General features: G+C 39.3%; 2 protein-coding genes across 2 annotated transcripts; one reads left to right on the top strand and one right to left on the bottom strand.

The window, feature by feature from the left end:
- Positions 1–546: 546 nt before the first annotated feature.
- LOC144710337 (peroxygenase-like) lies at positions 547–3,074 on the bottom strand. The gene is made up of 6 exons (XM_078584078.1): positions 2,972–3,074; positions 2,628–2,780; positions 2,482–2,567; positions 2,308–2,402; positions 1,211–1,336; positions 547–805 (listed from the first exon to the last, which is right to left on the bottom strand). The coding sequence occupies exons 1-6, from the start codon at positions 3,072–3,074 to the stop codon at positions 655–657; spliced, it is 714 nt and encodes a 237-aa protein (XP_078440204.1). The 3' UTR covers positions 547–654.
- Positions 3,075–12,845: 9,771 nt separating this feature from the next.
- LSP1 (Eukaryotic initiation factor 4E protein) lies at positions 12,846–16,697 on the top strand. The gene is made up of 5 exons (XM_078584274.1): positions 12,846–13,072; positions 14,815–14,983; positions 15,410–15,535; positions 16,326–16,391; positions 16,488–16,697. The coding sequence occupies exons 1-5, from the start codon at positions 12,879–12,881 to the stop codon at positions 16,539–16,541; spliced, it is 609 nt and encodes a 202-aa protein (XP_078440400.1). The 5' UTR covers positions 12,846–12,878; the 3' UTR covers positions 16,542–16,697.
- Positions 16,698–25,559: the final 8,862 nt, after the last annotated feature.

Genomic DNA, 25,559 nt, shown 5'->3' with positions numbered 1-25,559 from the left:
TTCAAATTCGTCCTCCCACTTCGCAACGGAGTAAAACCAATCTCGTTCAATGGTATATATCAGTATGCCTACACCCAAGTATTATGATCAAGATCTACAAAGACCAAAAACAATGTCTCACCTTGTTTATCTTAAATCTATAATTCGTCAGATATACTATGATAAGTCTAGTTCCACATGGTACATTTCTTTTTCCTTTCTTTGATGCGTCACATTAGCTCAAAATACATTTGGCATGCAAAAAATACTATTCTCTAGTCCAAGAAGGGTATTCACAGGATCCAATAGTTATAATAATACTTTAGAATTCTAGATTTATTGGGAGATATGGATTATCGAAGCAGGGTGAACATCAAAATTAAGAGACGTAAAATCCAATATGACCCCTGAATAAAGAAAGGAAATTAAACTACGAGGACGACTCATTAGATGATTTTTTATTATTTTTTTTAATTTTTTCCCTCATATTTCCGGTTTGGTCGTCTTCTGTTTGTGTGTCAACCTATAGAAAACTTGCTCTCTGCAAACCTGAGATAATTCCTCCGGCACAAATTCAATATTTTGGAAAATAACATTTGGCGAGGAGTTTTCTTTCCTTATTTATTGATTATTTACACGTTGGGAACATAAAAGACCTACCCAAGTGTAAGTCCTCTAACCCATCTTCGCCTTGCTGACCCTTCTCTCCTCACAGTACTCAAACAAGCTTCCATCAAAGCAGCGCCTTATGGCTTCCTTGGGAAGAAATCCATCTGGGTCTCTCGCCAGGAGGTAGAGAATACCCCAGTCCAGCTTGCTCGCCACCCTACACAGGAAAAAAACACAACTTGATGGACTTAGAAGATGAACCTGGGGTATGTATCTACCAAGTTTGATTTTCTTACATAAACACTAACATGGGTGATTACAGAATTAACCCATCATTTTAAATATTGAATAAAGTGATTCCATTATCTCAACTTTTGGATTAAAGATATTTCATTACAAGTGTGGAGATTAATTAATGGGTAGAGGCCAAATCTGTCTTAAATATAATGATGGGATAGCTTGTGATCAACTAAAGAGGATAAATAGGTGCCAGTCCCATTACCCCCAAGACCAAGGTGACTACTAGTTGATTCTAAAGGCTACCCCCACGACAAAAAAATGCAATAGACTTAGGTATGTTCCCTTAACTTGACTTATATGCCGTTAAAACATAAGTTCTCACCAGCCGAAGAAGTCCCAGGTGTTACGGTTGGCTTCTGTCATGCTCCACAGCTCTCCCAGAGTGAGCTTGTCTGGCATAGTTTTTGCATACTTACTGAACATATTCTCGAAGTTCATCGGCATGAACCTAGAGAAGAGAGATAGATTGAATTTTGTAAATAAGAAGAGGGCAATACATTAACGACATGTATTTAAGAACAACTTTATATTTCCTTATGCATACAGCAACCCAGATGTATAAATATAAACTGATTAGACACATTGATGTTTATAAATGGATAGACAGACAAGCCGAACATCTAGATAGACTAAATTCAATGTTCAGAAAAAAATTGTGAGTTTTCTTGCAGATTTTTTTTGTAGATATAAATCTATATTTATAAATAGAAAATTCGTCATAATCTCAGAGAAGCAGATAACCAGGCAGAGAGATAGACAGATTGCTAGGTATGGAGATACAGAGAGAAATGGATCTATAGAGTAGAGATAGACATACACAAGGGGGCAAACAAAGATTGGAAGGGAGATAGATGGACAGATGAGGGCGAAGTAAAAATAAATTAGTTAGACTGATATGAAAAATCCACAATATGAAAAGCCCGCGTGTCACCAATCGGTAAAGAGAGAGAAAAAGCGAAGAGAGGTACACAGACAAGGAAAGTGGAAACATACATAGAGAAAGAGAGAAGAGAGATACATTAGAGGGAAAGATGTTAGATACATAGAGGGAGAGACGATATACAGAGAGGAAGAGAGAGAGAGGAAAGATACATAGAGAGAGAGAGAGGATATTTATATAAAGAGAGAGGATATATACATTGAGAGAGAAAAGAGATTCATAGAGAGAGAGGATAGATACGTAGAGAAGAGAACAACATAGAGAGAGAGAAGAGAGATACAAAAAGAAAGAGAGTCATAAGAGAGAAACATAGAGAGAAGAGAGATGCATAGAGAAAGAGAGTGAGACGAGAGATACATAGAGAGAGAAAGAAGAGAGATACAAAGATAAAGAAAGAGAAGAGAGATACATATAGACAGAGAGAAAAGAGAAGAGAGATACATACATAGATAGAGAGAGGAGAGATGAGAGATACAGACCTCCCTTCGGTGTCGTAGGTCGCCGAGTCGCTACCATGCTTGCCCTTATGGATGTTGTCTACGTAAATTGGAAACAACGGAGAAGGAAGCCATCCCTAAGCAGAAAGATAGCAATAATCTCCAAGACGAGAGAAAACTAACGAAAACCATAAAAGAGCGATGATAGAAGCGTACCGGCAGGGTGGAGTAGCTCATGCTGAGATTGACGAAGAGGGCGATAAACACGGAGAGAATCGGGTTAAATCCGATAGCTCGAGACCCTGCGAGTCAACGGTCAGACGGGGTACGTGGAGGATGGAGAAGACGGCTCTCATGTTGACCTTGATAGGTCTCCCACGGGTAGACTACGCCGTTTCCGTCGCGGTCAAAGAAGGCAACGTGCTGCTGGAGAACGGTCCGGTTGTGGTGCCTGTGCCTCTCAACCGTGCCCTGTGGATGGTCAACGTCCGGGGCCGCCAGTGCTCTTGCCACATCTGAAGAGAGATAGATAAAAAGATAGACATGGATGCGAAGAGCCGCAAAAGATCGACCAAGAGAGATAAGATGAATTAATATGGATTCATGGGGATGGTAAGATGCTTGTGCATGTATGTCAAGGTAGAGAGAGACATGAAGGATACCCAATTTGGCAATACTTAATGGTAGTCATAGACATACGACTCACATGGTTTAGGAATGGAGGGGTCGAGATCGCTGCGAACCGGCCGGTCCTCCGTTACCTTGGCCTCCTGCGCCTCCGTCTTCAAAGCTTGCTCGGCTTCCGCCATCTCTCTCTCCTCACTTCTCTCTTTATGTTACTGAAATTCACTGTTGCAGGTAGACGTAAATAGAAGTAATGAGACGCAAGGAACGAGGACACGTGTACGTATGGACGGACAAGTGTCAGTTGCAAGGCTCGACACGTCAGCTGGCATGCAAGGCGTTTGTGGAGGACGGATGGACGGGACGGGACTGAGCGGTAATCCGTTTTGTCATCCGTTCAGCCGTCCAAATTTGGTCGCCACCGTCACCCGTCTCCGTTTTGTCATCATCGCGACTTCATCGTCAGTCTCATATCTCACCATTTCCTAATCACCTCTTTCTTTCCCTCTCGCTCTCTCTCCCTCTACAAATCTATCGTTCGTCCTCTCCCCAATCTTCATCTCTCATTCTCACCATATTCCGTTTCTCTCTCTTTCCCTCTCTCTCTCTTCCAGTTCTCTCTCTTTCCCTCTCGCACTCTCTCTCTTTTTCAGTTCTCTCTCTTTCCCCCTCACACACTCTCTCTCTTCCAGTTCTCTCTCTTTCCCTCTCACAGACTCTCTCTCTTCCAGTTCTCTCTCTTTCCCTCTCACAGACTCTCTCTCTTCCAGTTCTCTCTCTTTCCCTCTCACAAACTCTCTCTCTCTTCCGGTTCTCTCTCTTTCCCTCTCACACTCTCTCTCTCTCTTCCGGTTCTCACTCTTTCCCTCTCACACTCTCTCTCTCTCTTCCAGTTCGAAGAAAAGGTCTGGGCTATTGTTAGTGCCACCACCAAGCAGCTTCAAAGCCCTTTCCCTCACACACACACTCTCTCTCTCTTCCAGTTCTCTCTCTTTCCCTCTCGCACACTCTTTCTCTTTCCCTCTCACACACACTCTCTCTTCCAGTTCTCTCTCTTTCCCTCTCACACACACTCTCTCTTCCAGTTCTCTCTCTTTCCCTGTCACACACTCTCTCTCTTTCCCTCTCACACGCACTCTCTTCCAGTTCTCTCTCTTTCCCTCTCACACACACTCTCTCTTCCAGTTCTCTCTCTTTCCCTGTCACACACTCTCTCTCTTTCCCTCTCACACGCACTCTCTTCCAGTTCTCTCTCTTTCCCTCTCACACACACTCTCTCTCTTCCAGTTCTCTCTCTTTCCCTCCCACACACACTCTCTCTCTTCCAGTTCTCTCTCTTTCCCTCTCCCCCACACTCTCTCTCTTCCTGTCCTCTCTCTTTCCCTCTCACACACTCTCTCTCTTTCCCTCTCACACTCTCTCTCTTTCCCTCCCACACACACTCTCTCTCTTCCAGTTCTCTCTCTTTCCCTCTCACACACACTCTCTCTCTTCCAGTTCTCTCTCTTTCCCTCCCACACACACTCTCTCTCTTCCAGTTCTCTCTCTTTCCCTCTCACATACTCTCTCCCTCTCTCTTTCCCTCTCACTCTCTCCCTCTTTTCTTCCAGTTATCTCTTTCCCTCTTTCTCTCTCCCAATTCATTCTCTTTACATCCCCTCTATCCCCCAATTCTCTCTCTCTTGACCTCTTACTTACTCATTCACTTCCTCTCTCTCCCAATTCTCTGTTTTTTCGTCTCATACTCTCTCTTCCCCTGATTCTCTCACTTTACCTCTCACTCTCTCTCTCTCACGCAATTCTCCATTTACCTCTCACTCTTCCTCTCCCTACAGATTCTCTTTTTCAATTCTCACTCTCTCTCTCTCTCCCAATTCTCTCTTTCCCTTGCGCTCTCTCTCTCTCTCCCAATTCTCTCTTTCCCTCTCTCTCTCTCTCTCTCCCAATTCTCTCTTACTCTCACTCACTCAGTCTCTCTCCCAATTCACTCTTTCCCTCTCACTCACTTTCCCTCTCTCTCCCGCTCACTCTCTCTCTCTCTCTCCTTCTCTCCCAATTCTCGATTTCCCTCTCACTCTCTCTCTCCCCCCAATCTTATCTTTCAATCGCACTTACACATGGGATTTAACGGTCCCAGTCCAGTCTAGGTTTTTGGCAAAGACCTATACCTTACCCAAACTTCAGTCAGTTCTGGTATGTTCTTGTTCGGTCAAGGTCTGTTCAGGTTGACAAGTCAATGTCAAAGTCAAAATAGAAAATTTATGTTCATGGTTATTTTAAATATTCTCTACATTAAGTGGGTGCCACAGATGCTCAAACATATGGCGGCTACACTGAGCTCAATAGAAATCTCTCAGACGAGTTAAATTTGATATTTTTAGAATTTTACAAAAACTATTAAATAATTTACTTCGTCCAGTTTGTGCCTCAGACCTAAACCTGTCTGACAAACGCGTTCACCCTCAAATGGAGGACCTACGATCCTGGTTCGGTCTGGTCAAGCCGGTCCTTGGTCCTAAATCTTCAACCCTACTAACATAGACACACTCTCTCCTAGTTCTCTCTTTCCCTCTCACTCATTCACTCTCTCCCCCCAATTCTCCCTTTCTCTCTCACTCACTCACTCACTCACTCTCCCCCCCAATTCTCCCTTTCCCTCACATTCACTATCTCTGTCTCTCCCCCAATTCTCTCTTTCCCTCTCACTCGCTCTCTCTCTCCCAATTCTCTCTTTCGCTCTCACTCTCTCTATTTCCCTCTTAATCTCTCCCTCCCAATTCTCTATTTCCATCGAACTCTCTCAAATTTTTCTTTCCCTCTCACTCACACAAACACACACACACACACTCTCTCTCTCGCTCGCAATTCTCTATTTCCCTCTAACTCCCTCTCTCTCTCACACACAATTCTCTATTTCCCTCTAACTCTATCTCTCAAATCTCTCTTTCCCTCTCACTCTCTCCCAATTCTCTCTTTCCCTCTCACTCTCTCCCTCCCAATTCTCTATTTTCTGCTCACTCTCTCTCTCTCTCCCAATTCTCTCTTTCCTTCTCACTCTCTCTCTCTTCCAATTCTCTATTTACCACTCAATCTCTCTCAATCCCAATTCTCTCTTTCCCTCTGACTCTCTCTCGCTCTCTCCCAATTCTCTCTTTCCCTCTGAGTCTCTCTCGCTCTCTCCCAATTCTCTCTTTCCCTCTCTATCTCTCCCAAAATCTCTATATACCTCTCTCCCTCACACACTCTCTCTCCCAATTCTCTATTTACCTCTCACTCTCTCTCCCAATTCTCTCTTTACTGCTCACTTACTCTCTCTCTCTCTCCCGATTCTTTCTCTTTTCCTCTCACTCATCCATTCTCTGCCAATTCTATCTTTCCCAATACTCTATTTCCCTTTGACTCTCCCTCTATTTCTTTCCCACTCTCTCTCTATGTCCCTTTTTTTCTCTCACTCTTATATTCTCCATCAATTCTCTGTCTTAACCTCTCACTTACTCTCTCCACCTCTCACTTATTCTCTCCAAATCCCAATTCTCTCTTTACCTCTCAGTTACTCTCTTCCCCTCCCACTTCTCTCTTTACCTCTCAGTTACTCTCTCCCCCTCCCAATTCTCTCTTTACCTCTCACTTACTCTCTCTCACTCTCTCAATTCTCTCTTTACCTCTCACTTACTCTCTCTCTCTCTCTCCCTATTCTCTCACCTTACCTCTCACTTACTCTCCCTCTCTCTACCGATTCTCTCACTTTACCTCTCCCTTACTCTCTATCTCCCAATTCTCTCACTTTCCCTCTGACTCATCCACTCTCTCTCCCAATTCTATCTTTTCCAACACTCTTGTCCATGACTCTTATATTATCTATCACTTCTCTCTCTTTCTTTCCCTCTCCCTCTCTCTCCCAAGTTTCTCTCACTCTCTCCCAAGGGTTAGGGTTGGTCCTTTAGTGCGACCGGTGGGAAAATAGGTCGATGTGCGATCCAGTTCAATTTTCCAGACTGCACATCGGACGGTGCTACAGTACTTCACACCACACATTGAACATGGTCATGTGCGGTGCAAATGTGCAAAAGTGTCCGGTTTTTTTTAAATGGGGAACTTCCCCCATTGTTGCAATTTGCAAATCCGTCCCCCCTGTCAGATTGCGGCTGCCTCTTCCCTCTTCCCTCTTCACTCTTCTCTCTTCAGTATTCACTCTTCCCTCTTCCTCTTCCTTCTTCCCCCTTCCGAAGCTCGAGAAGTTTGTTGCCGAGAATTCTGAAGCTTTGTTCACCTCGACCGAAGCTCGAGATCTCTTTTGTCGAGTTCAATCGGCAAGTTGAAGACTTGAAGTTGCCGCCTTGCAGGTTAGATCGTTTTCAATTGTTCAGGCAAATATTACATATTTTTAAAAAATGGAATTTTCATTTTATCTGTCCGAGGATAAGCTTTTGGTTGAGCTTGTAATGATTGGAAATATGTTGGACACATGAAGTTAAACAGATTCAGAAGAAATTGATTGGTGAAAGATTTTGTGATGTATTCAGAGTGCATTGTTGTCGAATTTTATTTGATATGTTGTGCTATTATGACCTTAACCATGTCTTCAAAAAAAGAAAACTTTAACCATGTCTACCAAGATTTATGGCTATTGGTTATTATCAAATTAATTGAGGAACCTGTAAATGTTCATTCCTCCGTTGAATTTCAATCATGGGAAACCTAACTAGTTGGGAAACGTCTTTTTTAGTTGCCAAGGTTCGATCAGTTTCTTTCGGTGCTCATACCGGAGTCCCCTTTGTATAGATTCATAATTTTTATCATCTTCTTAATTTATAAGTTACAAAATACCTCCGATTTTTCTTTGTGATACCGCATGATCGAATTAAAAATATGATTCTGTCTTTGATTCTTCTTCTTGTTCTTTCTTGTTTCTCCTCCTATTTTCTCTTCTCTTTCTACAATGATCGCTTTCAATTGTTCAGCCTCTTCTCTCACTCTTCTCTTCTCTCCTTTTCTCTTCTCTTCTTTTCTTGCCTCTTCTCTTCTATTGTCTAATCATCTTGTCCTCTCTCACTATCCTCTCTTCTCTCCTTCTCTTCTCTTCTCCTATGTCACTCCTGGCTTCTCTCACTCCCATCTCCTCTCTCTCTCACCCCCTTCACTTCTCTCACTCTCTACTCCTCTCTAATCCCCTTCAATTCTCTTCTATTCTCTAATCATTCTCTTCTCTTCTGTTCACTTCTCTCACCCTCTTCTCTTCTCCCCTTGTCTTCTATTCTTTTCTCTTCTCTCACTCTTCTCTTCTCTCCTTCTCTCTTCTCTTCTTTTCTAGCCTCTTCTCTTCTATCCTCTATTCATCTTGTCCTCTCTCACCCTCTTCACCTCTCTCACTCTCTACTCTGCTCTTCTCTCCTTTTCTCTGTTCTTGTTTTCTGGCCTCTTCTCTTCTCTTCTATCACTCTCCTGTCTTATCTCACTCTCATCCCCTCTCTCACTCTCTTCACTTCTCTCACCCTCTTCTCTAATCCTCCTCATGTCTCTCACTCTCTTGTCCTCTCTCCGTCTCTTCTCTCTCATCTCTTCTCTCATTCTCTTCACTTCTCCCACTCTCTACTCCTCTCTAATCCCCCTTCTCTTCTATTCTCTAATCATCCTCTTCTCTTCTGTTCACTTCTCTCACCCTCTTCTCTTCTCTCCTGATCTTCTCTTCTCTCACTATCCTCTCTTCCTTCACTGGATGTCTAGTGGCGAAAGAGTTAACCCTCCTGACGGAAGCATCACGGAGAGAGGAGTTGCACCCTCCTCTGTGGATAACAAAACCTTGGGGAAAGAGAACCTGAAATGATCGCTTCGCTGATGCTTTACCCATCTCAATTTTATGTTAAATGTTAGGCCGGAAGACGGTGAATCGTCACATGTCCCGGAGTTTATAGCAATGTATGTGGAGGATGAATCAAATGATAGTGGCACAAACAAAAAAACAGAAAAAGCCCCGCCTTAACAGATGTGATGTGCTGAGGTACTTCATGTCTCTAGAACGACAGAAATTCAGATGCAACTTATGTAATGTAATTTTAGACCGCAACAAATATTTGAGCAGCACTCCTCTGTGGAGACATCTGGAAAATTTCATCGGAAAGTGTTCGCATCCTTGAAGGGCAAGGGAAAAAGAGTTCGAAGGGAAAGGTCAGCAGCTGAATATTTTGATGCATTAAGTAGTAAGAAGCAATATTATATTAGTCGTACGATAGAGAATATGAAGGAAGAACTGGTGCGCTTCATATGTCTTTCTTATTCCTAGTGGACAATTTCTAGGAAGAATTACTTCATAAGACTTTTTTCGTTACATCACATAGGAAAGAGATATCTATCACATCAGTACGGTCTATCAAAGCCAAAGCACATGCTCTTTACAAGGGCATGAAAAAAAACACATTGCATAAATTGGCTGACGTTGCACGTGTATCACTGGCTCTTTACGTGTGGACTTCTGAGAACAACATTGCATTCTTAGGTGTGACTGTGAATTGGGTGGACACGGAGTGGAAACTGTGTGAGTGTGTGCTTCTTGGGATACGCCAATTGAAAGGACCCCACACTAGGAAAAACCTTAGCACGATTGTCCTCCAAATTTTGGCGTGGTTTGACTTAAAATTGAAGGTATGCATCACATTGTCATCAATAATAGTTTGTAGTTTGCCATTTTCACCATTATGATGTAATTTGATGCAGGTGTGCACAGTGACCATATATAATGCATCAAATAAAAAAAATGATTACTACTCTAGAAGATGGATTGAAGCAAGTGAACCCTCATTTCACTGCACTTAGGCATGTGTTATGAGTGGCATACGTGAGTAACCTTGTAGTCTAGGACGAGCTGAGCTCGCTACGGGTTATGGATATACCATCAGAGCAGGTCTTTCTTGGTGATAGTTACAGTCTCGGCCCCAATGGCAGTGAAGAGTCCAACTCATTTGATGACTTCTGTTCATCTACTTTGAGTGACACAGTACTCTAGCTAATGCATATTGTGACTTCAATATGTGGGTTGACACAATGAGACGAGCGCTAAGATTTACAACCAATATACTTATTATCTAGTTTCATATTAAATTTACTAATAATCAATTTTATCTCTAAATCATAATATTTTTTCTAATAATAAGCCCACCTAAGACCTAATGAATAGTGTTCCTAAAATTTTGAACATAATGCCCTAAGATTTATAACCACTATAATTATTATCTGGTTTCAGAATAAATTTACTAATAATCAATTTTATCTGTAAATCATAATATTTTTTCTAATAAAAAGCTCAACTAACACCTAGTATCATATTATCTAGTATCTAGTTTAGTATACTTATTATCTAGTATCATATTAAATTTACTAATAAGCTATTTAATCTCTAATTCATAATATTTTTCTAATAGTAAACCCACCTAATGAATAATGTTCCTAATTTTTTGAACATAATGCCCTAAGATTTACAACCGCTATAATTATTATCTGGTTTCAGAATAAATTTACTAATAAGTAATTTTATCTGAAAATCATAATATTTTTTCTAATAAAAAGCTCAACTAACACCTAGTATCATATTATCTAGTATCTAGTTTAGTATACTTATTATCTAGTATCATATTAAATTTACTAATAAGCTATTTAATCTCTAATTCATAATATTTTTCTAATAATAAACCCACCTTATGAATAATGTTCCTAATTGTTTGAACATAATGCCCTAAGATTTACAACCGCTATAATTATTATCTGGTTTCAGAATAAATTTACTAATAAGTAATTTTATCTGAAAATCATAATATTTTTTCTAGTAAAAAGCTCAACTAACACCTAGTATCATATTATCTAGTATCTAGTTTGGTATACTTATTATCTAGTATCATATTAAATTTACTAATAAGCTATTTAATCTCTAATTCATAATATTTTTCTAATAGTAAACCCACCTAATGAATAATGTTCCTAATTTTTGAACATAATGCCCTAAGATTTACAAACCGCTATAATTATTATCTGGTTTCAGAATAAATTTACTAATAAGTAATTTTATCTGAAAATCATAATATTTTTCTAATAAAAGCTCAACTAACACCTAGTATCATATTATCTAGTATCTAGTTTAGTATACTTATTATCTAGTATCATATTAAATTTACTAATAAGCTATTTAATCTCTAATTCATAATATTTTTCTAATAGTAAACCCACCTAATGAATAATGTTCCTAATTTTTTGAACATAATGCCCTAAGATTTACAACCGCTATAATTATTATCTGGTTTCAGAATAAATTTACTAATAAGTAATTTTATCTGAAAATCATAATATTTTTTCTAATAAAAAGCTCAACTAACACCTAGTATCATATTATCTAGTATCTAGTTTAGTATACTTATTATCTAGTATCATATTAAATTTACTAATAAGCTATTTAATCTCTAATTCATAATATTTTTCTAATAGTAAACCCACCTAATGAATAATGTTCCTAATTTTTTGAACATAATGCCCTAAGATTTACAACCGCTATAATTATTATCTGGTTTCAGAATAAATTTACTAATAAGTAATTTTATCTGAAAATCATAATATTTTTTCTAATAAAAGCTCAACTAACACCTAGTATCATATTATCTAGTATCTAGTTTAGTATACTTATTATCTAGTATCATATTAAATTTACTAATAAGCTATTTAATCTCTAATTCATAATATTTTTCTAATAGTAAACCCACCTAATGAATAATGTTCCTAATTTTTTGAACATAATGCCCTAAGATTTACAACCGCTATAATTATTATCTGGTTTCAGAATAAATTTACTAATAAGTAATTTTATCTGAAAATCATAATATTTTTTCTAATAAAAAGCTCAACTAACACCTAGTATCATATTATCTAGTATCTAGTTTAGTATACTTATTATCTAGTATCATATTAAATTTACTAATAAGCTATTTAATCTCTAATTCATAATATTTTTCTAATAGTAAACCCACCTAATGAATAATGTTCCTAATTTTTTGAACATAATGCCCTAAGATTTACAACCGCTATAATTATTATCTGGTTTCAGAATAAATTTACTAATAAGTAATTTTATCTGAAAATCATAATATTTTTTCTAATAAAAAGCTCAACTAACACCTAGTATCATATTATCTAGTATCTAGTTTAGTATACTTATTATCTAGTATCATATTAAATTTACTAATAAGCTATTTAATCTCTAATTCATAATATTTTTCTAATAGTAAACCCACCTAATGAATAATGTTCCTAATTTTTTGAACATAATGCCCTAAGATTTACAACCGCTATAATTATTATCTGGTTTCAGAATAAATTTACTAATAAGTAATTTTATCTGAAAATCATAATATTTTTTCTAATAAAAAGCTCAACTAACACCTACCGTTCGTAAAATTTTTAACATAATGCCCTAGAATTTAACACCTTTCTTCAAAAAAATTTGAACATAATGCAATAAGTCTTAACAAATAATGTTCGTAAAATATTTACCATAATGCCCTTTCTCAGGGCCCCTTAGTTTGAATAACATTATATCTGCTCTCTAATAATTAAAAGTACTTTTTGAATTACGTTTAAAATTATGAAATGCATTTGAAAACAATGATTAGTTTTTATATGTGTATAAATATTACATTTCAAAGCATATTATATGTATGTACTCGTAGAAAAATGAAAAGAGGACACTTATGCGGTTTGAGGGTACGATTTTGTCGCACAAATTCGCACAAGCCTTCGGACAAGGATTTTGTGCGATCGAAAAATCGCACGCCGACCGAAAAAAATCGGACCGGACCGCACGACCAAGGGTTGCCGGAGGTATTTGATTTGAAAATTGGACCGGCCCAGAAAGGCCCAGAACGTGGCCCGTCAGGTGCATAATTCGATTTGCGGAAGAATAAATAGTTAAAGGGCGTCGACGAAAAGAGGGATTTGGGGGTAGAGAAGAAGCGATGGCGGAGGTGGAGGCAGTTGAGATCGAGGTTGCCAGGCAGCAGCAGGAGGTGGAGAGCGTCGGGAAGCCTCACCAATTGGAGAGGAAGTGGACTTTCTGGTTCGATAACCAGTCCAAGCCCAAGCAGGGAGCGGCTTGGGGCGCCTCCCTTCGCAAGGCCTACACCTTCGACACGGTCGAGGAGTTTTGGTGGTAAGATTGAAAATAACCCCATTCATTGTTTGTTTATTCGCCTTGATATTTTCTTCTTTTCCTTTTATCGCTAGCGTTTCGCGTTTACCTGAATCTGCTCCTAGTTTCTAGCTTTTTTTCTACCTGGATACTCGATTTAGAGTTAATTGTGTTTTTATTTTTTTTCCTGTTTTAGTGCACAAGTTCAAGTTAGCGGCCTTTGTTTGCTTTTTTGCCTTGATTTTTCTGTATTTTCCTTTTTGTTTAGAACGCGTCACGTATACCTACATAGTTTGTAGCTTTTTCCTCCCTGGATACTCGCTTTAAATTCAAGTTAACTGGTATTTTTTTCCTGCTTTAGTCTACTAATTGAAGTTAATTGAAATGGACTCCCTTATTTGTTTGTTTATTCGCCTAGATTTTTCTTTATTTTCCTTTTGTTGCTTAAGCTTCGCGGTTACCTGAATCTGCTCCAAGTATCTAATTTTTTTCTCCCTGGATGCTTGCTTTAAAGCTAATCGAACTTTATTTTTATTTTCGTTTATATTCCCTGTTTTAGTATACAAATTGAAGTTAACGGAAGCGAAGTGCCTTCTGTTTATTTCCCTTTCTTTTTATTTATTTTCGTTTTGTTGCTATCGCTTCGCGTTTACCTGAAACTGTTCCTAGTATCTAGGTTTTTTCTCCATGTGTACTCGCTTTAAATTGAAGCTAATTCCTTTCTTTTTAAATTGAACATAAACCTATTTTAGTTTACGAACTGAAGTTAATCAAGGAGAACTCTCTGATTTGTTTGTTTATTCGCCTAGACTTTCTTTAGTTTCTTTTTGTTGCCTAGATATTCCTAGTATCTGGCGTTTCTCTCCCTCGAATGTTTTTAAAGTGAAGATAATCGATTTTTACTTTTATTTTTTCTTGTTTTAGTGTAGAGATTGAAGTTAATCAAAAAGAATTCCTTTCTTTATTTGTTTATTCGGCGAGAAGTTTCTTTCTTTTCCTGTTGTTATGATTGCTTCGCTTATACCTGAATCTATTCCTATTATCTAGCTTTTTTCTCCCTTGATTCTGATTTGTACCAGCTGCTCGTATAGTCTTCTATGAAATTCCGATAACGAAAACCTTAATTGGATAGAGATAGACCGGGGTTCAAGAGGGAGACAGTTCCTGGGAGGGATAGGAGAACAGGAATGGTGAGGGAAGATGCCAAACAGAGGAAATAGGGATCGACCAGGGGCGAGCCGCCTGAAGGCTCAGTGAAGAGGAGAGGATTGTGAAGACGAGGATCGTAGAGGGAAAGAGAGACTGGACTGAGATGCTGAAGGGATAAACGACAAGAAACTTAAACTTCTTAATACTTCCTTGCTGCGCCCCTAAGGGAGGGCCAACCTTTAAAAAGGGAAAGCATAGAAGAGAAAAGACGAGTCTGCCCTTAACTAGGATTGGGAATCGTGTCAGATTCTTGCTTTAAATTGAAGTTAATTGCCTTATATGTATTTTTTTTTTCTGTTTTAGTCTATAAATTCTGCCGAACATCTTGATTTCTGCCTCTTTCTGTGAAAAGGAAAATTGAATGGTAATCCTCATCTTTCATTTAGTATTCTCTTCTATATTGTCGAATTCTTCTCACTGAATTCATGCATGTATCCGATAATTCATAAAGCTTAGAATGTATTTATTCCCTCTAGCATTCAGTGCAGTTTGATTGTCCTTGTTGAATGTTGATCTCCAGTTTAATTTTGATGTCTCATCTTTTTTCTATGAAGCCTTTACGACCAAGTATTTCGCCCTAGCAAGATTCTGGTGAATGCAGAGTTTCACTGCTTCAGGGCTGGTGTTGAACCAAAATGGGAGGATCCAGAATGTGCTGATGGTGGTAAATGGTCTCTAGTATGTGGCAGGAAGTCTACCTTGGAAAGCATGTGGCTTGAGACCGTAAGTCTATTTTCATTCTCATTTAAATTCTCTTTTCTGACGTAGCCTATTTTTCTCGTGTATGTAGATTATTATTTGTAAAATTTAATTCATTTGTTTACTTCTTTTTTATAGCCTTCTGATGCGCTAATTGTGTCGGTTGTGCTTTTTTTTCTTTCAAAAAAAAAATTACTGATCGATATTTCATGTTAGTAGTTGCTTTAATAATTTGGCTCACTGGTCAAATTTCCCGGAAATCATTTATAGTTTTATAATGTTTTATTTTGATGCCATATTGACGGAACAAATACCTATGGTCGATGTTTTGCTTGTTTTTAGACCTTTCCATAGTTGGTTATGATCAAGATTTGTTGCCTTTTTTAGGTATTTAACTTATCTCGCTTTGCTTATTTTTCCATTTGACAAACTAAACCTTTTCATGCGCAGTTAATGGCTTTGATTGGGGAACAGTTTGATGAGACTGAAGATATCTGTGGAGTTGTTGCTAGTGTGCGCCAGAGACAGGATAAGCTTGCTTTGTGGACAGGGAATGCTAGTAATGAAGCTTTGCAGGTAGTGGCCCTGAAGCGTGACTTGTCTCCAATAACTCTCATCTTGCTATTTAAATTGAGCGATTTCTCCTATGTTCTGATTATTCTTAGCTATATTACAATGCATCATAATTTGTGTCTTTAGGCATGTTCTTCTCATCGTGATTTTCTTTCTGTAAGTGCAAAGTCTTTGCCAGTTCATTAAAAATCCATCTGGCGTGTAAATAACGTTTGCATTATAGTGAAAGTTCATTCAAGCACGATGTATTGTAAATCATCATTGGTAATATAAATTTGGGGTACGCATTATCGTAAGATCCATAATTTGTGACATTTTAAAGGCCTTTTTCTACACATGAACGGAAGAACTCTGTTAGAAGATTTTGTGGCGGGCCTCATTCACTATGACTGCAGTTAGACTTGCAGTTTTGTGAATTAAGATCATTTTCTGCTTAATTAAATTCTGATATATTTGTTCAATGGGGTCTCTCTTTCTTTCATTTCTTCTACTGTGTAATGTGCCATTTTTCTGTGAATTCTTCAATTTTCTCCCTCTTCTTAATATTTGCGACCAAATCATCTAAAATAATGTCACTGTATCTTGGTTTTTCGTCCAATCAAAATCAATATATGCTTCTCCTCAGCATTAATATTTTTCAGTAGTTTATTTTAAAAAAAATATATTTTTCAGTAGTTACACTCATCATCCTTTTTTGCTCTCATTTTCTGCCGCTTCTGATATTTTCTCTAGTCCTTCAACTGTACTAGCGTGCAAAATATTTCGTCAATAACTTATTATTGTAATTTGGCAGATGAGCATTGGTCGGAAGTGGAAGGAGATCATCGATTACAATGACAGTATAACCTACAGCTTTCACGTGAGCACTATTCGACACAGTGAACTTTAATCCTTAATTGATGAATTTCTTCAAAAAAAAAAGTTCTTAATTGATGAAACTGTTGAAAATTTTCAGGATACTGCCAAGAGGGAGAAACCAGGAAGCAGAGCCAGTCGTTACACTGTCTAGTTCATCAGATTGTGGTTTGCCATTTTTACTCTTTGTCCTCTTTTTATTTAGAAATTGTCTATTTTTTTGGCGAGTGCATTCAATCCTATGATTTCCTGCTATTACATGGCCTTTGTGACGCCAATTTTTCAGCATGGAAGGTTTTTTATACTAGCATATTGGTCTAATTTTTTTGAAGTAATTAAGGAAGATCACCTAAAATGTGATAAATGGATTTATTATTAAGTACACACAAGGCTTAAAGGGCCGCCACCCCCTGGCTGCGGCCCTTTAAACCATGCAGAGGCAAGACTCGCCACCGCTTGTATTACTCTGTCCAACCATAATTGAAGATAACCTCGTTGATATCTGTCTAATAATACGATTATTTTCCTGATGTTCTCTCAATTTTTTATCACTAGTACAAAACTTGATCTTGAAATTACTTTATTATATGAATAGATCGTGTTTGCTGTATGTATGATTTTGTGAATGCAGCCGGTTTCCTGTCTCACTTTTTAATGCACGTTAAGTGGGTTGGCTGCTATTTTTAAATTTCACTTGGTTGAACGAATTTGTGTTTCTGATGATAGAGATAGCGTCATATATTGGCATATAGAGATAGATAGAGACAAATATAGAGATAGAGATCGAGATAGAGATAGAGATAGAGATAGAGATATAGATAGAGAGATACGGATAGACAAATAGATATAGATATAGATATAGATATAGATAGAGACAGATATGTAGATAGAGAGATAGAGACAGATACAGATAAATATAGAGATAGAGATAGAGATATAGAAAAAGATATAGAGATTGAAACAGAGATAGAGATGGAGATAGAGCAAGAGATAGGGAAACAGAAAGAAATAGAGACATAGATAGAGATGGATATAGAGCAAGAGATAGGGAAACAGAAAGAAATAAAGACATAGATAGAGATGGAGATAGAGAAAGAGATAGTGAAACAGAGAACTAGAGACATAAATAGGGATTGAAATAGAGATAGAGATGGAGATAGAGCAAGAGATAGGGAAACAGAAAGAAATAGAGATATAGATAGAGATAGAGATAGATTGTGTCGGTCTGTTCGGGGCTAGTCTACCTAGTTCGCATAACCTATCAATTAATTGAATTTTTTACGTTTGCGGCTTGATATATCTTCAATTCAAAGGTACTAAGTAGATAATCCATTACATAAGTTTGCATGACTTATGTATTACAATCGAGGATGCCTCATCTTCACTTCTCCTCTATGCAACAGCTATCTTCCATACATATTAAAAAAATACCATTCATCCACTACACCTCCGTATCAGGAGAGATCTGCCTATTGAATAATGTCTAGTATTTGGATATCTAGTATAATTCATTGTATTAAACTTAAAATCCAGTCCCCAGTTGACCTTCACCCGAGAGGCCATGAATTTCTATCTTCTAGAAGTCATTTATAAAGATAACCTGCAAACATCTAGATAATAAAGTATACTTCCTGATCTCATGAACTATTCAAATATTTACGCCTTTTGTGCCTAAGTTACTACTTTTATGTGGTAGATCGCCCACCCAATTTTACAATTGAACATGGGAGAGACAAAATCAGATGACGAGTGTGGTTGATAATATCTAACCTAGAAGACACTGTCTTTCGTTCAGCTTAGATGTGTTTAGTTATAAGTAGAAAACCTGTGTTAGGCAATTTTATTCATGAGAGAGTCAATACAAATGAGATGGTATGTCATTAGTTGATGAGCTTGGCTTTGACAAAGAAGTCAAGGAAAATTGCAGATTTCACTAAAATCATACAATATAATATTTACGAAACATCACATTTTTGTTATCATTGCGCATAGTTAAAACTAATGATACTGTTGAAGAAAAAATCCGAAAATGTAAAAAATTTAACTTTATATGCACCTTTAAAAATGAGATGCAAATTGTTTGAATTGTAAGTAGATGTCTAGTTATAACATAAATATTATATCTTTCATCGGCAAGTTAAAAATTGGCATTATTATGACACTGCGAAATGCGCATCACTACTAGGAAACTAGTACAAACAATATGTTTTCCCTAATTATTTAATTTACTCAATGAATTCAATACATTTACCATTAGCAGATGACAAACCCAACATTTCAAGAGAATAAAATTTGCGGTAATTTAATACAACTACCCTGGTCTTAGGGCAACAGTACAAGTAATGCTTGCAATTTACCTGATAACTTAGGGATTACACTTGACTATATGGGTGATATCTTCGGGTTGAGTTTTGAAGAAAATTCAGAATATATTTTGTAAGAATTTTTGACATCAATCAGAAGAAATGCTGATAATTTGATGGTATTTTTTAGGACTTGGATGAAACAGAATCTTTTTCTAGAATTATATAAAGGGGCTATTTCGTGTTTGTCACGTGTTGCCATACGATTATTAAGTGGAGACAAATCAGTGTTTTTTGTGAATCTTTAGCTGCACTAATCAATGCAAAAAGATGCCATAACAGCCTATCATGAGCTGACTTATACAATATTGTATACCCAAGAAAACATCAGCATTTGGCTACAGCTTGTTCATTTTCACCCGCTGCCAATTGGCATCCTCAAGTTAAATGTGGACGGTACGCCCAAAGGGAACCCGGGCCCACTGGAGGAAGCAGTATCCTCTGCGACCATACATGGAGTATTCTCTGTCTTTTTTGTCTTTTATGGTATTCAAACTAACACAATTGCTGAGGCTATGACGATTTGTGATGGTTTGCTCCTTTGCGAGGCTTGAAACCTTCACAATGTCGTCGTAGAATCGGAATCACAGGTGTTTTTAAACATGCTCCGTGCAGGTACCTGCTCCCAATGGCGAAGACAACAAGTATGGCAGGACATCATATGGTGTCGCCCCCGCTTGATCGACATCTGTCACCAGTTGCACGAGGGAAACCAGTATGCGGATGCCCTTGCCAACCATGTGGTATGCACTCGAGCCCCTTCTACTCTTTACTCCTTCGGGCAAGAACTCCCTTAGGAAGCCCATGGTAGCCCCCACGTTGAGTTCCTTGGCTTGCCGGCTCTTCGCACGCGTCACACCCTATCGAAGGATGACCCGCGAATGGCGTATTGCATGGAGTATTAGAGACGAGAGAGCTCGCCCTCTCGCCTAACTGATATACACACCGCGTGCCTCAACGCTGACACCTAGTGAAGGCGGGACAAGCTCTACACACTCCATGTATCGTCACCACTGGGGGGGACCCTGCGCAACGCTGCCACGAGTGACCTTCTCCGAGCATGTCCTAGGTATACTCATATATGTTTTCTTATACTATGTCATGGCATGGACAAGTAGGATCTGAGTGTAATTGGGATATTTATGCTCGCTCCACGCCTATAAACGCTGATAATCAATTCACTTCATAAATAAATCCCCCTAGGTGGCATCTAGGGCACAATTGGATCGATCTACAGGCACAACCGCAAGGTTGGGCGTAAAATAAGATATTCAAATCAATGAATGAGATTTGATTGGATGGTGGTGAAGTGAGCAATACCCAATGACATTCAAGGATGAATGTAGACCCATCGGGCAGGGATTATCATTCCAGTCCTGGGATAGGTGGCGACACTAGCTTGAGCTGAGGTTTTGAAGGTGCGACTTTAGGTGCAACTGAGCGAGTGTGAAGATTATCTGAAGACGCGAGTGAGAGAGAGGGAGCGGAGAGTTTACGAGCGGGAGCGGTGTCATGGATAAAGAAGATGAAGATGAATGTTACGAAGTCAATAAATATGAAGATGAATCAGGTGCATAGCGAGACATGGGGGGCACCCCAAAAAATTGATGATTAAAATCACCATAAATACTCTGAAACTGTGAAAAGCACACATATGCATGTCATTGTGACATTCGTTGAAAAGTAAAAACATGTTGATGTGGCCCTTGAGCATTATGTTGCAATGTCACACTTTCAATTCCCCAATAAGATATACCTTTTTTATTAATTGTATTCGGGAAGAATCACAACAAGAGACGTAGATTGAAAATGACCTAGAAAACAAATCATGACAAAGGAATCTTCATGGATTTTAAGGACACAAGAGCCTAAAAGCAATGTGGCATCAACTTTGATAAGGAGAGACAAAATGGTATAAAATCAACTCCCATATTCTACAAAATTTAAGCATAGATATCTGATGATCCCGAAGGCCAACTGAGCTTAAAATTTTAGGACAACTTTTTCTCTCTCCTCTATCCATACACGCATACTGGTCTTTAAGACTTTGTGAAATTTATCCTTAAACTTGCTTCCTATATTTTTGGATATTTGATAGAGAGTGAGTTGAGAGATATACCAAGGTTTTTTTGGTGCCTTGGCTGATTAAGGGGAAGAAACAGAGGAGCTTGTCTACATCTACAAATTGTCCTGGTCGTGTTATAAAATAAGGACCTAATGTTTGTTTATTTTTTCATCATCAAACCTCCATCTAGCTTTGATCCATCCCTGTACTCCATCATATCTCACAATAATTTCCAATTCCTAAGCCCTTCCATACAACATTTTTTTTACTCTTCAACAATTCTTAAACTGACATTCCTATTTAATATAGATTTATATACATATACCTAACCTAATACGCAACCTTTGTGCCGCAGCTTGGAATCTGTTTAGGATAGTTACACGGTCTATGAATAAAAGCAACAGCATCATTTGGAGATACGTACACTGGTTTCACCAAAGGCTTTTCAATGAGATGAATGGCATAACAAAAATCAGCCTTTAATGATCAACACGTTCAAAAATCTATCATCAGCAAAATAGTATTAGATTTGACTTTAAAAACTACATGTTTGAATGATAAGACCCCTCAATTTATTTTCACAACCAATGATGATTTATTTTTTAGCACTTAGAGCAAAGAAAACATCAAGCCTTGAACATAACATCGCATACATGATGGATCCAATAGCCTGATGTAACAAGACGAACGGCTCGTGTTACACCACAAGGAGAGGAGGGCAGATCAGTAGAGCGGCAGCACAAAGAGGTCGCTTCGGTAACGCTAACCAGGTGAACTTTGCTATGACTTGCTATAGGCAACAAAGACAAGCGTCAGCGGTGCAGAGCGGTGGCTGTTCCTCCTGCGACAGCATGTACTTCGCGACAGTGAACTAGCGACTGCATGTCATCCGACGATCGTCTCCCTTGAAGCTACTCTAGGAGACCGTAGCGGTGGGCATAGGACGGCGAAAGGGGCACTGATATTGGGCTACTGCATTAAGGTACTATCGCACGTCAGCGACGGCGATGTCTGGTGTTGCTACGATGACTATGAGGGTTGTAAGTTGACTAAAGGTAACTATCGGCGGACGGAGGTAGGCATCGGCGATGGCACCGGCGGTTCATCATGTGGTGGCATGTACTTCACGGCGGTGAAGTGGCGGCGGCGAGTCGTCTGGAGATTGCTCTCCTCAAAACTACTCTAGAGACACTAGGTGTGGGTGTGACATGTGTTGACACGGCAGAAAGCTCAGAGGCGAGCCCGATAGTGAGGATGGTGGTGCAACTAGGCATGGTAATGTGCTCGGAGGCGAGCTGAAGAGTGGCCGAGGGCGGCTAAGAGCGAGGGTGGCTAAGGGAGGTTGAGGGCATTCAAGGGTGGCTGAAGGTGGCCAAGGGCGGCCATGGCGACCAAGGGCGACCGAGGTGAGGGATGCCTGCTACCCGAGGGTGACGACGGCGGTCAAGGGCGGCCAAGGACTGCCAAGGGCAGCCGAGGTGGTTAACGATCTGTGGCAGATGACGATGGCCGAGGCAATCAAGGCGATTGACGAGGGCGGACGAGGCCGAGGCAGCCAGATGCGGCCAAGGTGGCTGAAGCAGCCGAGGAGGCCGAGGCGGCGGCTGAGGGCGGACAAGGCTGAGGCAGTCGAGGTGACTCATGAGGCGGATGAGGCTGAGGCGGATGAGGCAACCAACGAGGACAGACGAGGCAGAGGTAGATGAGGCAACGAACGAGGACAGACGAGACAGAGGTAGTTGGAGGCGGCTGAGGGTGCTAGCGCTGGCAATGTCGACGACGACGCTCCAACAAGGAGTTGCGATGAAAACCCTAACCCATCTCTCTCCCTCCCTGAAAGGGCATTTTGGTAATTTTCACTAAAAAATAACAGGAAATTCTCAAGGGCTACATTTCGACTATTCGTTCTTCACCTTGGCTCTTTTTTCTTATGATGGATACCCACCCTCTTATAGGGGAAATATGGGCCTTCCCCCTTACAAAAAAGAGAAGACCCAAAAGTTTAAAAGGGGGCCCAATTTAGGGGGAAAAAATACAGATACACGTCGAGCTTGCAGAAAAACATAGAAGATATGTCTCGAGGCTGGATGGTCCCCCATCATAGTCAAAGCACATGGAACTTTAGACATCTTCACTCTATCTTCAGGAGTCTTAGGTGAGTGCTCCTTAGATATTTGAACTCCATGTCTCATTATTATGAGACCTATCTTAGAGTTCTCCATGCAAAACCTTTTGACAATGGTGTCTATGTACATATATTGGGACAATCCTAGCAGCCTCCTCAATCTACCTCTATAGATACATATTCCCACTATGTATGTTGCCTCTCCCAAATCTTTCATGCACAAGTTATTGGATAACCATGCCTTTACTGACGAAAACATTCCTACATCATTCCAGATGAGTAGAATATCATCCACATATAAAATCACGAAAGTGATTGCGCTCCCACTAGTTTTCTTGTATACACATGGTTCATATTCATTCTTAAAGAAGTCATAAGATCTGATAACCTCATCAAATATGAGATTCCAGCTTCTTGAAGCTTACTTTAATCCATAAATGGATCTTAGCAACTTGCACACCTTATCTGGAAATTCCTTGGATTTATAACCCTCTAGTTTGTCATATACATCCATTTTTCAGATTTCATAGTTGTGGTGTGCAGGTATGATGAGAAGAATTCCGATTGACTTTATCATGGCAATTGGAGAAAATGTTCGGTCATAGTCAACTCCTTGCTTATGACGATAAGCTTTCGCAAGAAGTCTTGCCTTTTATGTGTCAACATGTCTCCTTGCTTACACCCGGTAGGTACTATACCTTCGGGAGGGTCAACCAAGTACCATACTTGATTTTGGTGCATGGAATGGATTTCAGAATCCATCACTTCTCGTCATCTCTGAGAGTCATAATCTCAAACTGCCTCGTCGTATGTCAGAGGATCATCATCCTTAAGATGTAGTGTCTCAACTTCACATGATGCAATATGTCCGATAGAGCGATCAGGTTGTCTCACTACTCTTCCTGACTTACGTGGCTCTAGTGTATTTTCCAAAACATGTTCATCAACTGAGCGCTCATCTGATGAGGTAGTCTTTATGTCTTGATTTAGAATTTCTTCCAAAACTACTTTACTCCCACTAAATTCTCTTAGAAGATATTCATCCTCTAGGAAGATGACCCTCTTTGAGACAAAAACAGTTTCTTCCTCGGGCCAGTAAAAGTAGTATTCATATATCTCTTTTGGATATCCCACAAATCTACACAGCTCAGCTCCGGGTTCCAGCTTTCCTAGGTCATGCCTCTTCACGTGGGCAGGACATCCCCATACTAGCATAAATAAAATTCGGTCTTCTCCTTCGCCATATCTCATATGATGTGGAAGTTACCGACTTGCTAGGTAACATGTTCAGTATATGCATTGATGTATTAAGCGCATATCCCAAGTGGAACACTGGTAGTTTCAAAAAGCTCATCATAGATCTTACTATGTCTAACAAGGTTCGATTTCTCCTTTCCGACACCCCATTCATTTGTGGCGTATATGGAGGAGTCAGCTGAGTCAGGATACCATTATCCTTCATGTATTGAGTGAACTTCGCTATGCACTTAAGCATTCTCTACCTCGATCCGATTGAAGTGTTTTAATAATCTTTCCAGATTGTTTCTCTACTTCATTCTTAAATTCCTTGAATTTCTCAAGAGTTTTGGATTTATACATCATTAAGTATACCCATCTGTATCTAGAGAAATCATCGGTAAAAGTAATGAAGTAAGAACAACCACCCCTAACTTGGACATGCATAGGACCACATACATCAGAATGTACGAGTCCCAAGATGCCCTTGGCACGCTCACCATTCACTGAGAATGGTTATTTGGGTAACTTACCCATAATGCAAGATTCACAAGTAGCGTATGATTCAAAAGCAAACAAACCCAAGTATTCATCCTTGAGCAACTACTTGTCATCTTCCATTTCCAATATACCCAAGCCGATAGTGCCATAAATAGGCTGTGTTCACTGATTGTTTACTCTTCTTAAGATAAACATCTACTTGGAGATTATAAGAAGAAACATCCGTCAAGTACAACCCATTGACCAATGGTCCTAATGCAACCAATTTATTTTGAAAATAAACAGAACAACATTTGTTCATAATGATCATGGTGTACCCGAGTCTATCCAAACATGAAAAAGATACGATGTTCTTTATTATGCTAGGAACACAATAGCAGTCTTCTAAAGACAGAAAATCTATGATGGAAGCTTGAGGTTCATTGTCCCCATAGTGATAACAACAACTCATCTGCCATTACCCACTCTTAGCTCCACCTCCCCTTTCCTCAATTTTCTTCTACTTGTCAGTACCTTCAAGTTATTGCCGATATGAGAAGCACATCCAATATCCGATACCCAAGATGATAAATCTCTACAAGACAAGTAATTATCTATCACATTGATACCTGAATCATCGCCATGCTTCTTTTGAGCTATCTCATTGAGGTACTTCTTGCACTTCATCTTCTAGTGGCCCTTTGTTCCCCAATGTAAGCACGTGCCTTTCTTACCATTATCCTTCTTTGCCGGTGGTGCTTTTACTTGCTTCTTCCCTTTGTCTAACCTTGAGGCAGACATCGTCTTTCTCTTCTTTTTGGTCCTACCAACAAAGAGAACTTGGGGCTTGTCCTTCTGAATATTGCCCTCGACAATGGTAAGCATGTTAAGCAGCTCTGGAAG

This window comes from Wolffia australiana, chromosome 12 (genome assembly GCF_029677425.1).
Source record: "Wolffia australiana isolate 7733 chromosome 12, ASM2967742v1".
NCBI lineage: Eukaryota > Viridiplantae > Streptophyta > Magnoliopsida > Alismatales > Araceae > Wolffia > Wolffia australiana.
The sequence above is the reverse complement of the archived record's forward strand: the minus strand, read 5'-3'. Positions and strand labels throughout refer to the sequence as shown.

Excerpts from the sequence above, each read along its gene's own strand:
- LOC144710337 (XM_078584078.1), bottom strand. The coding sequence starts at position 3,074 with ATGGCGGAAGCCGAGCAAGCTTTGAAGACGGAGGCGCAGGAGGCCAAG. Across the intron at positions 2,403-2,481 it reads TGAGCTACTCCACCCTGCCG|GGATGGCTTCCTTCTCCGTT; the intron begins GTACGCTTCTAT and ends CTTTCTGCTTAG. Across the intron at positions 1,337-2,307 it reads ACCTACGACACCGAAGGGAG|GTTCATGCCGATGAACTTCG; the intron begins GTCTGTATCTCT and ends TCTCTTCTCTAG.
- LSP1 (XM_078584274.1), top strand. The coding sequence starts at position 12,879 with ATGGCGGAGGTGGAGGCAGTTGAGATCGAGGTTGCCAGGCAGCAGCAG. Across the intron at positions 14,984-15,409 it reads AAAGCATGTGGCTTGAGACC|TTAATGGCTTTGATTGGGGA; the intron begins GTAAGTCTATTT and ends TTTCATGCGCAG. Across the intron at positions 15,536-16,325 it reads CTAGTAATGAAGCTTTGCAG|ATGAGCATTGGTCGGAAGTG; the intron begins GTAGTGGCCCTG and ends GTAATTTGGCAG.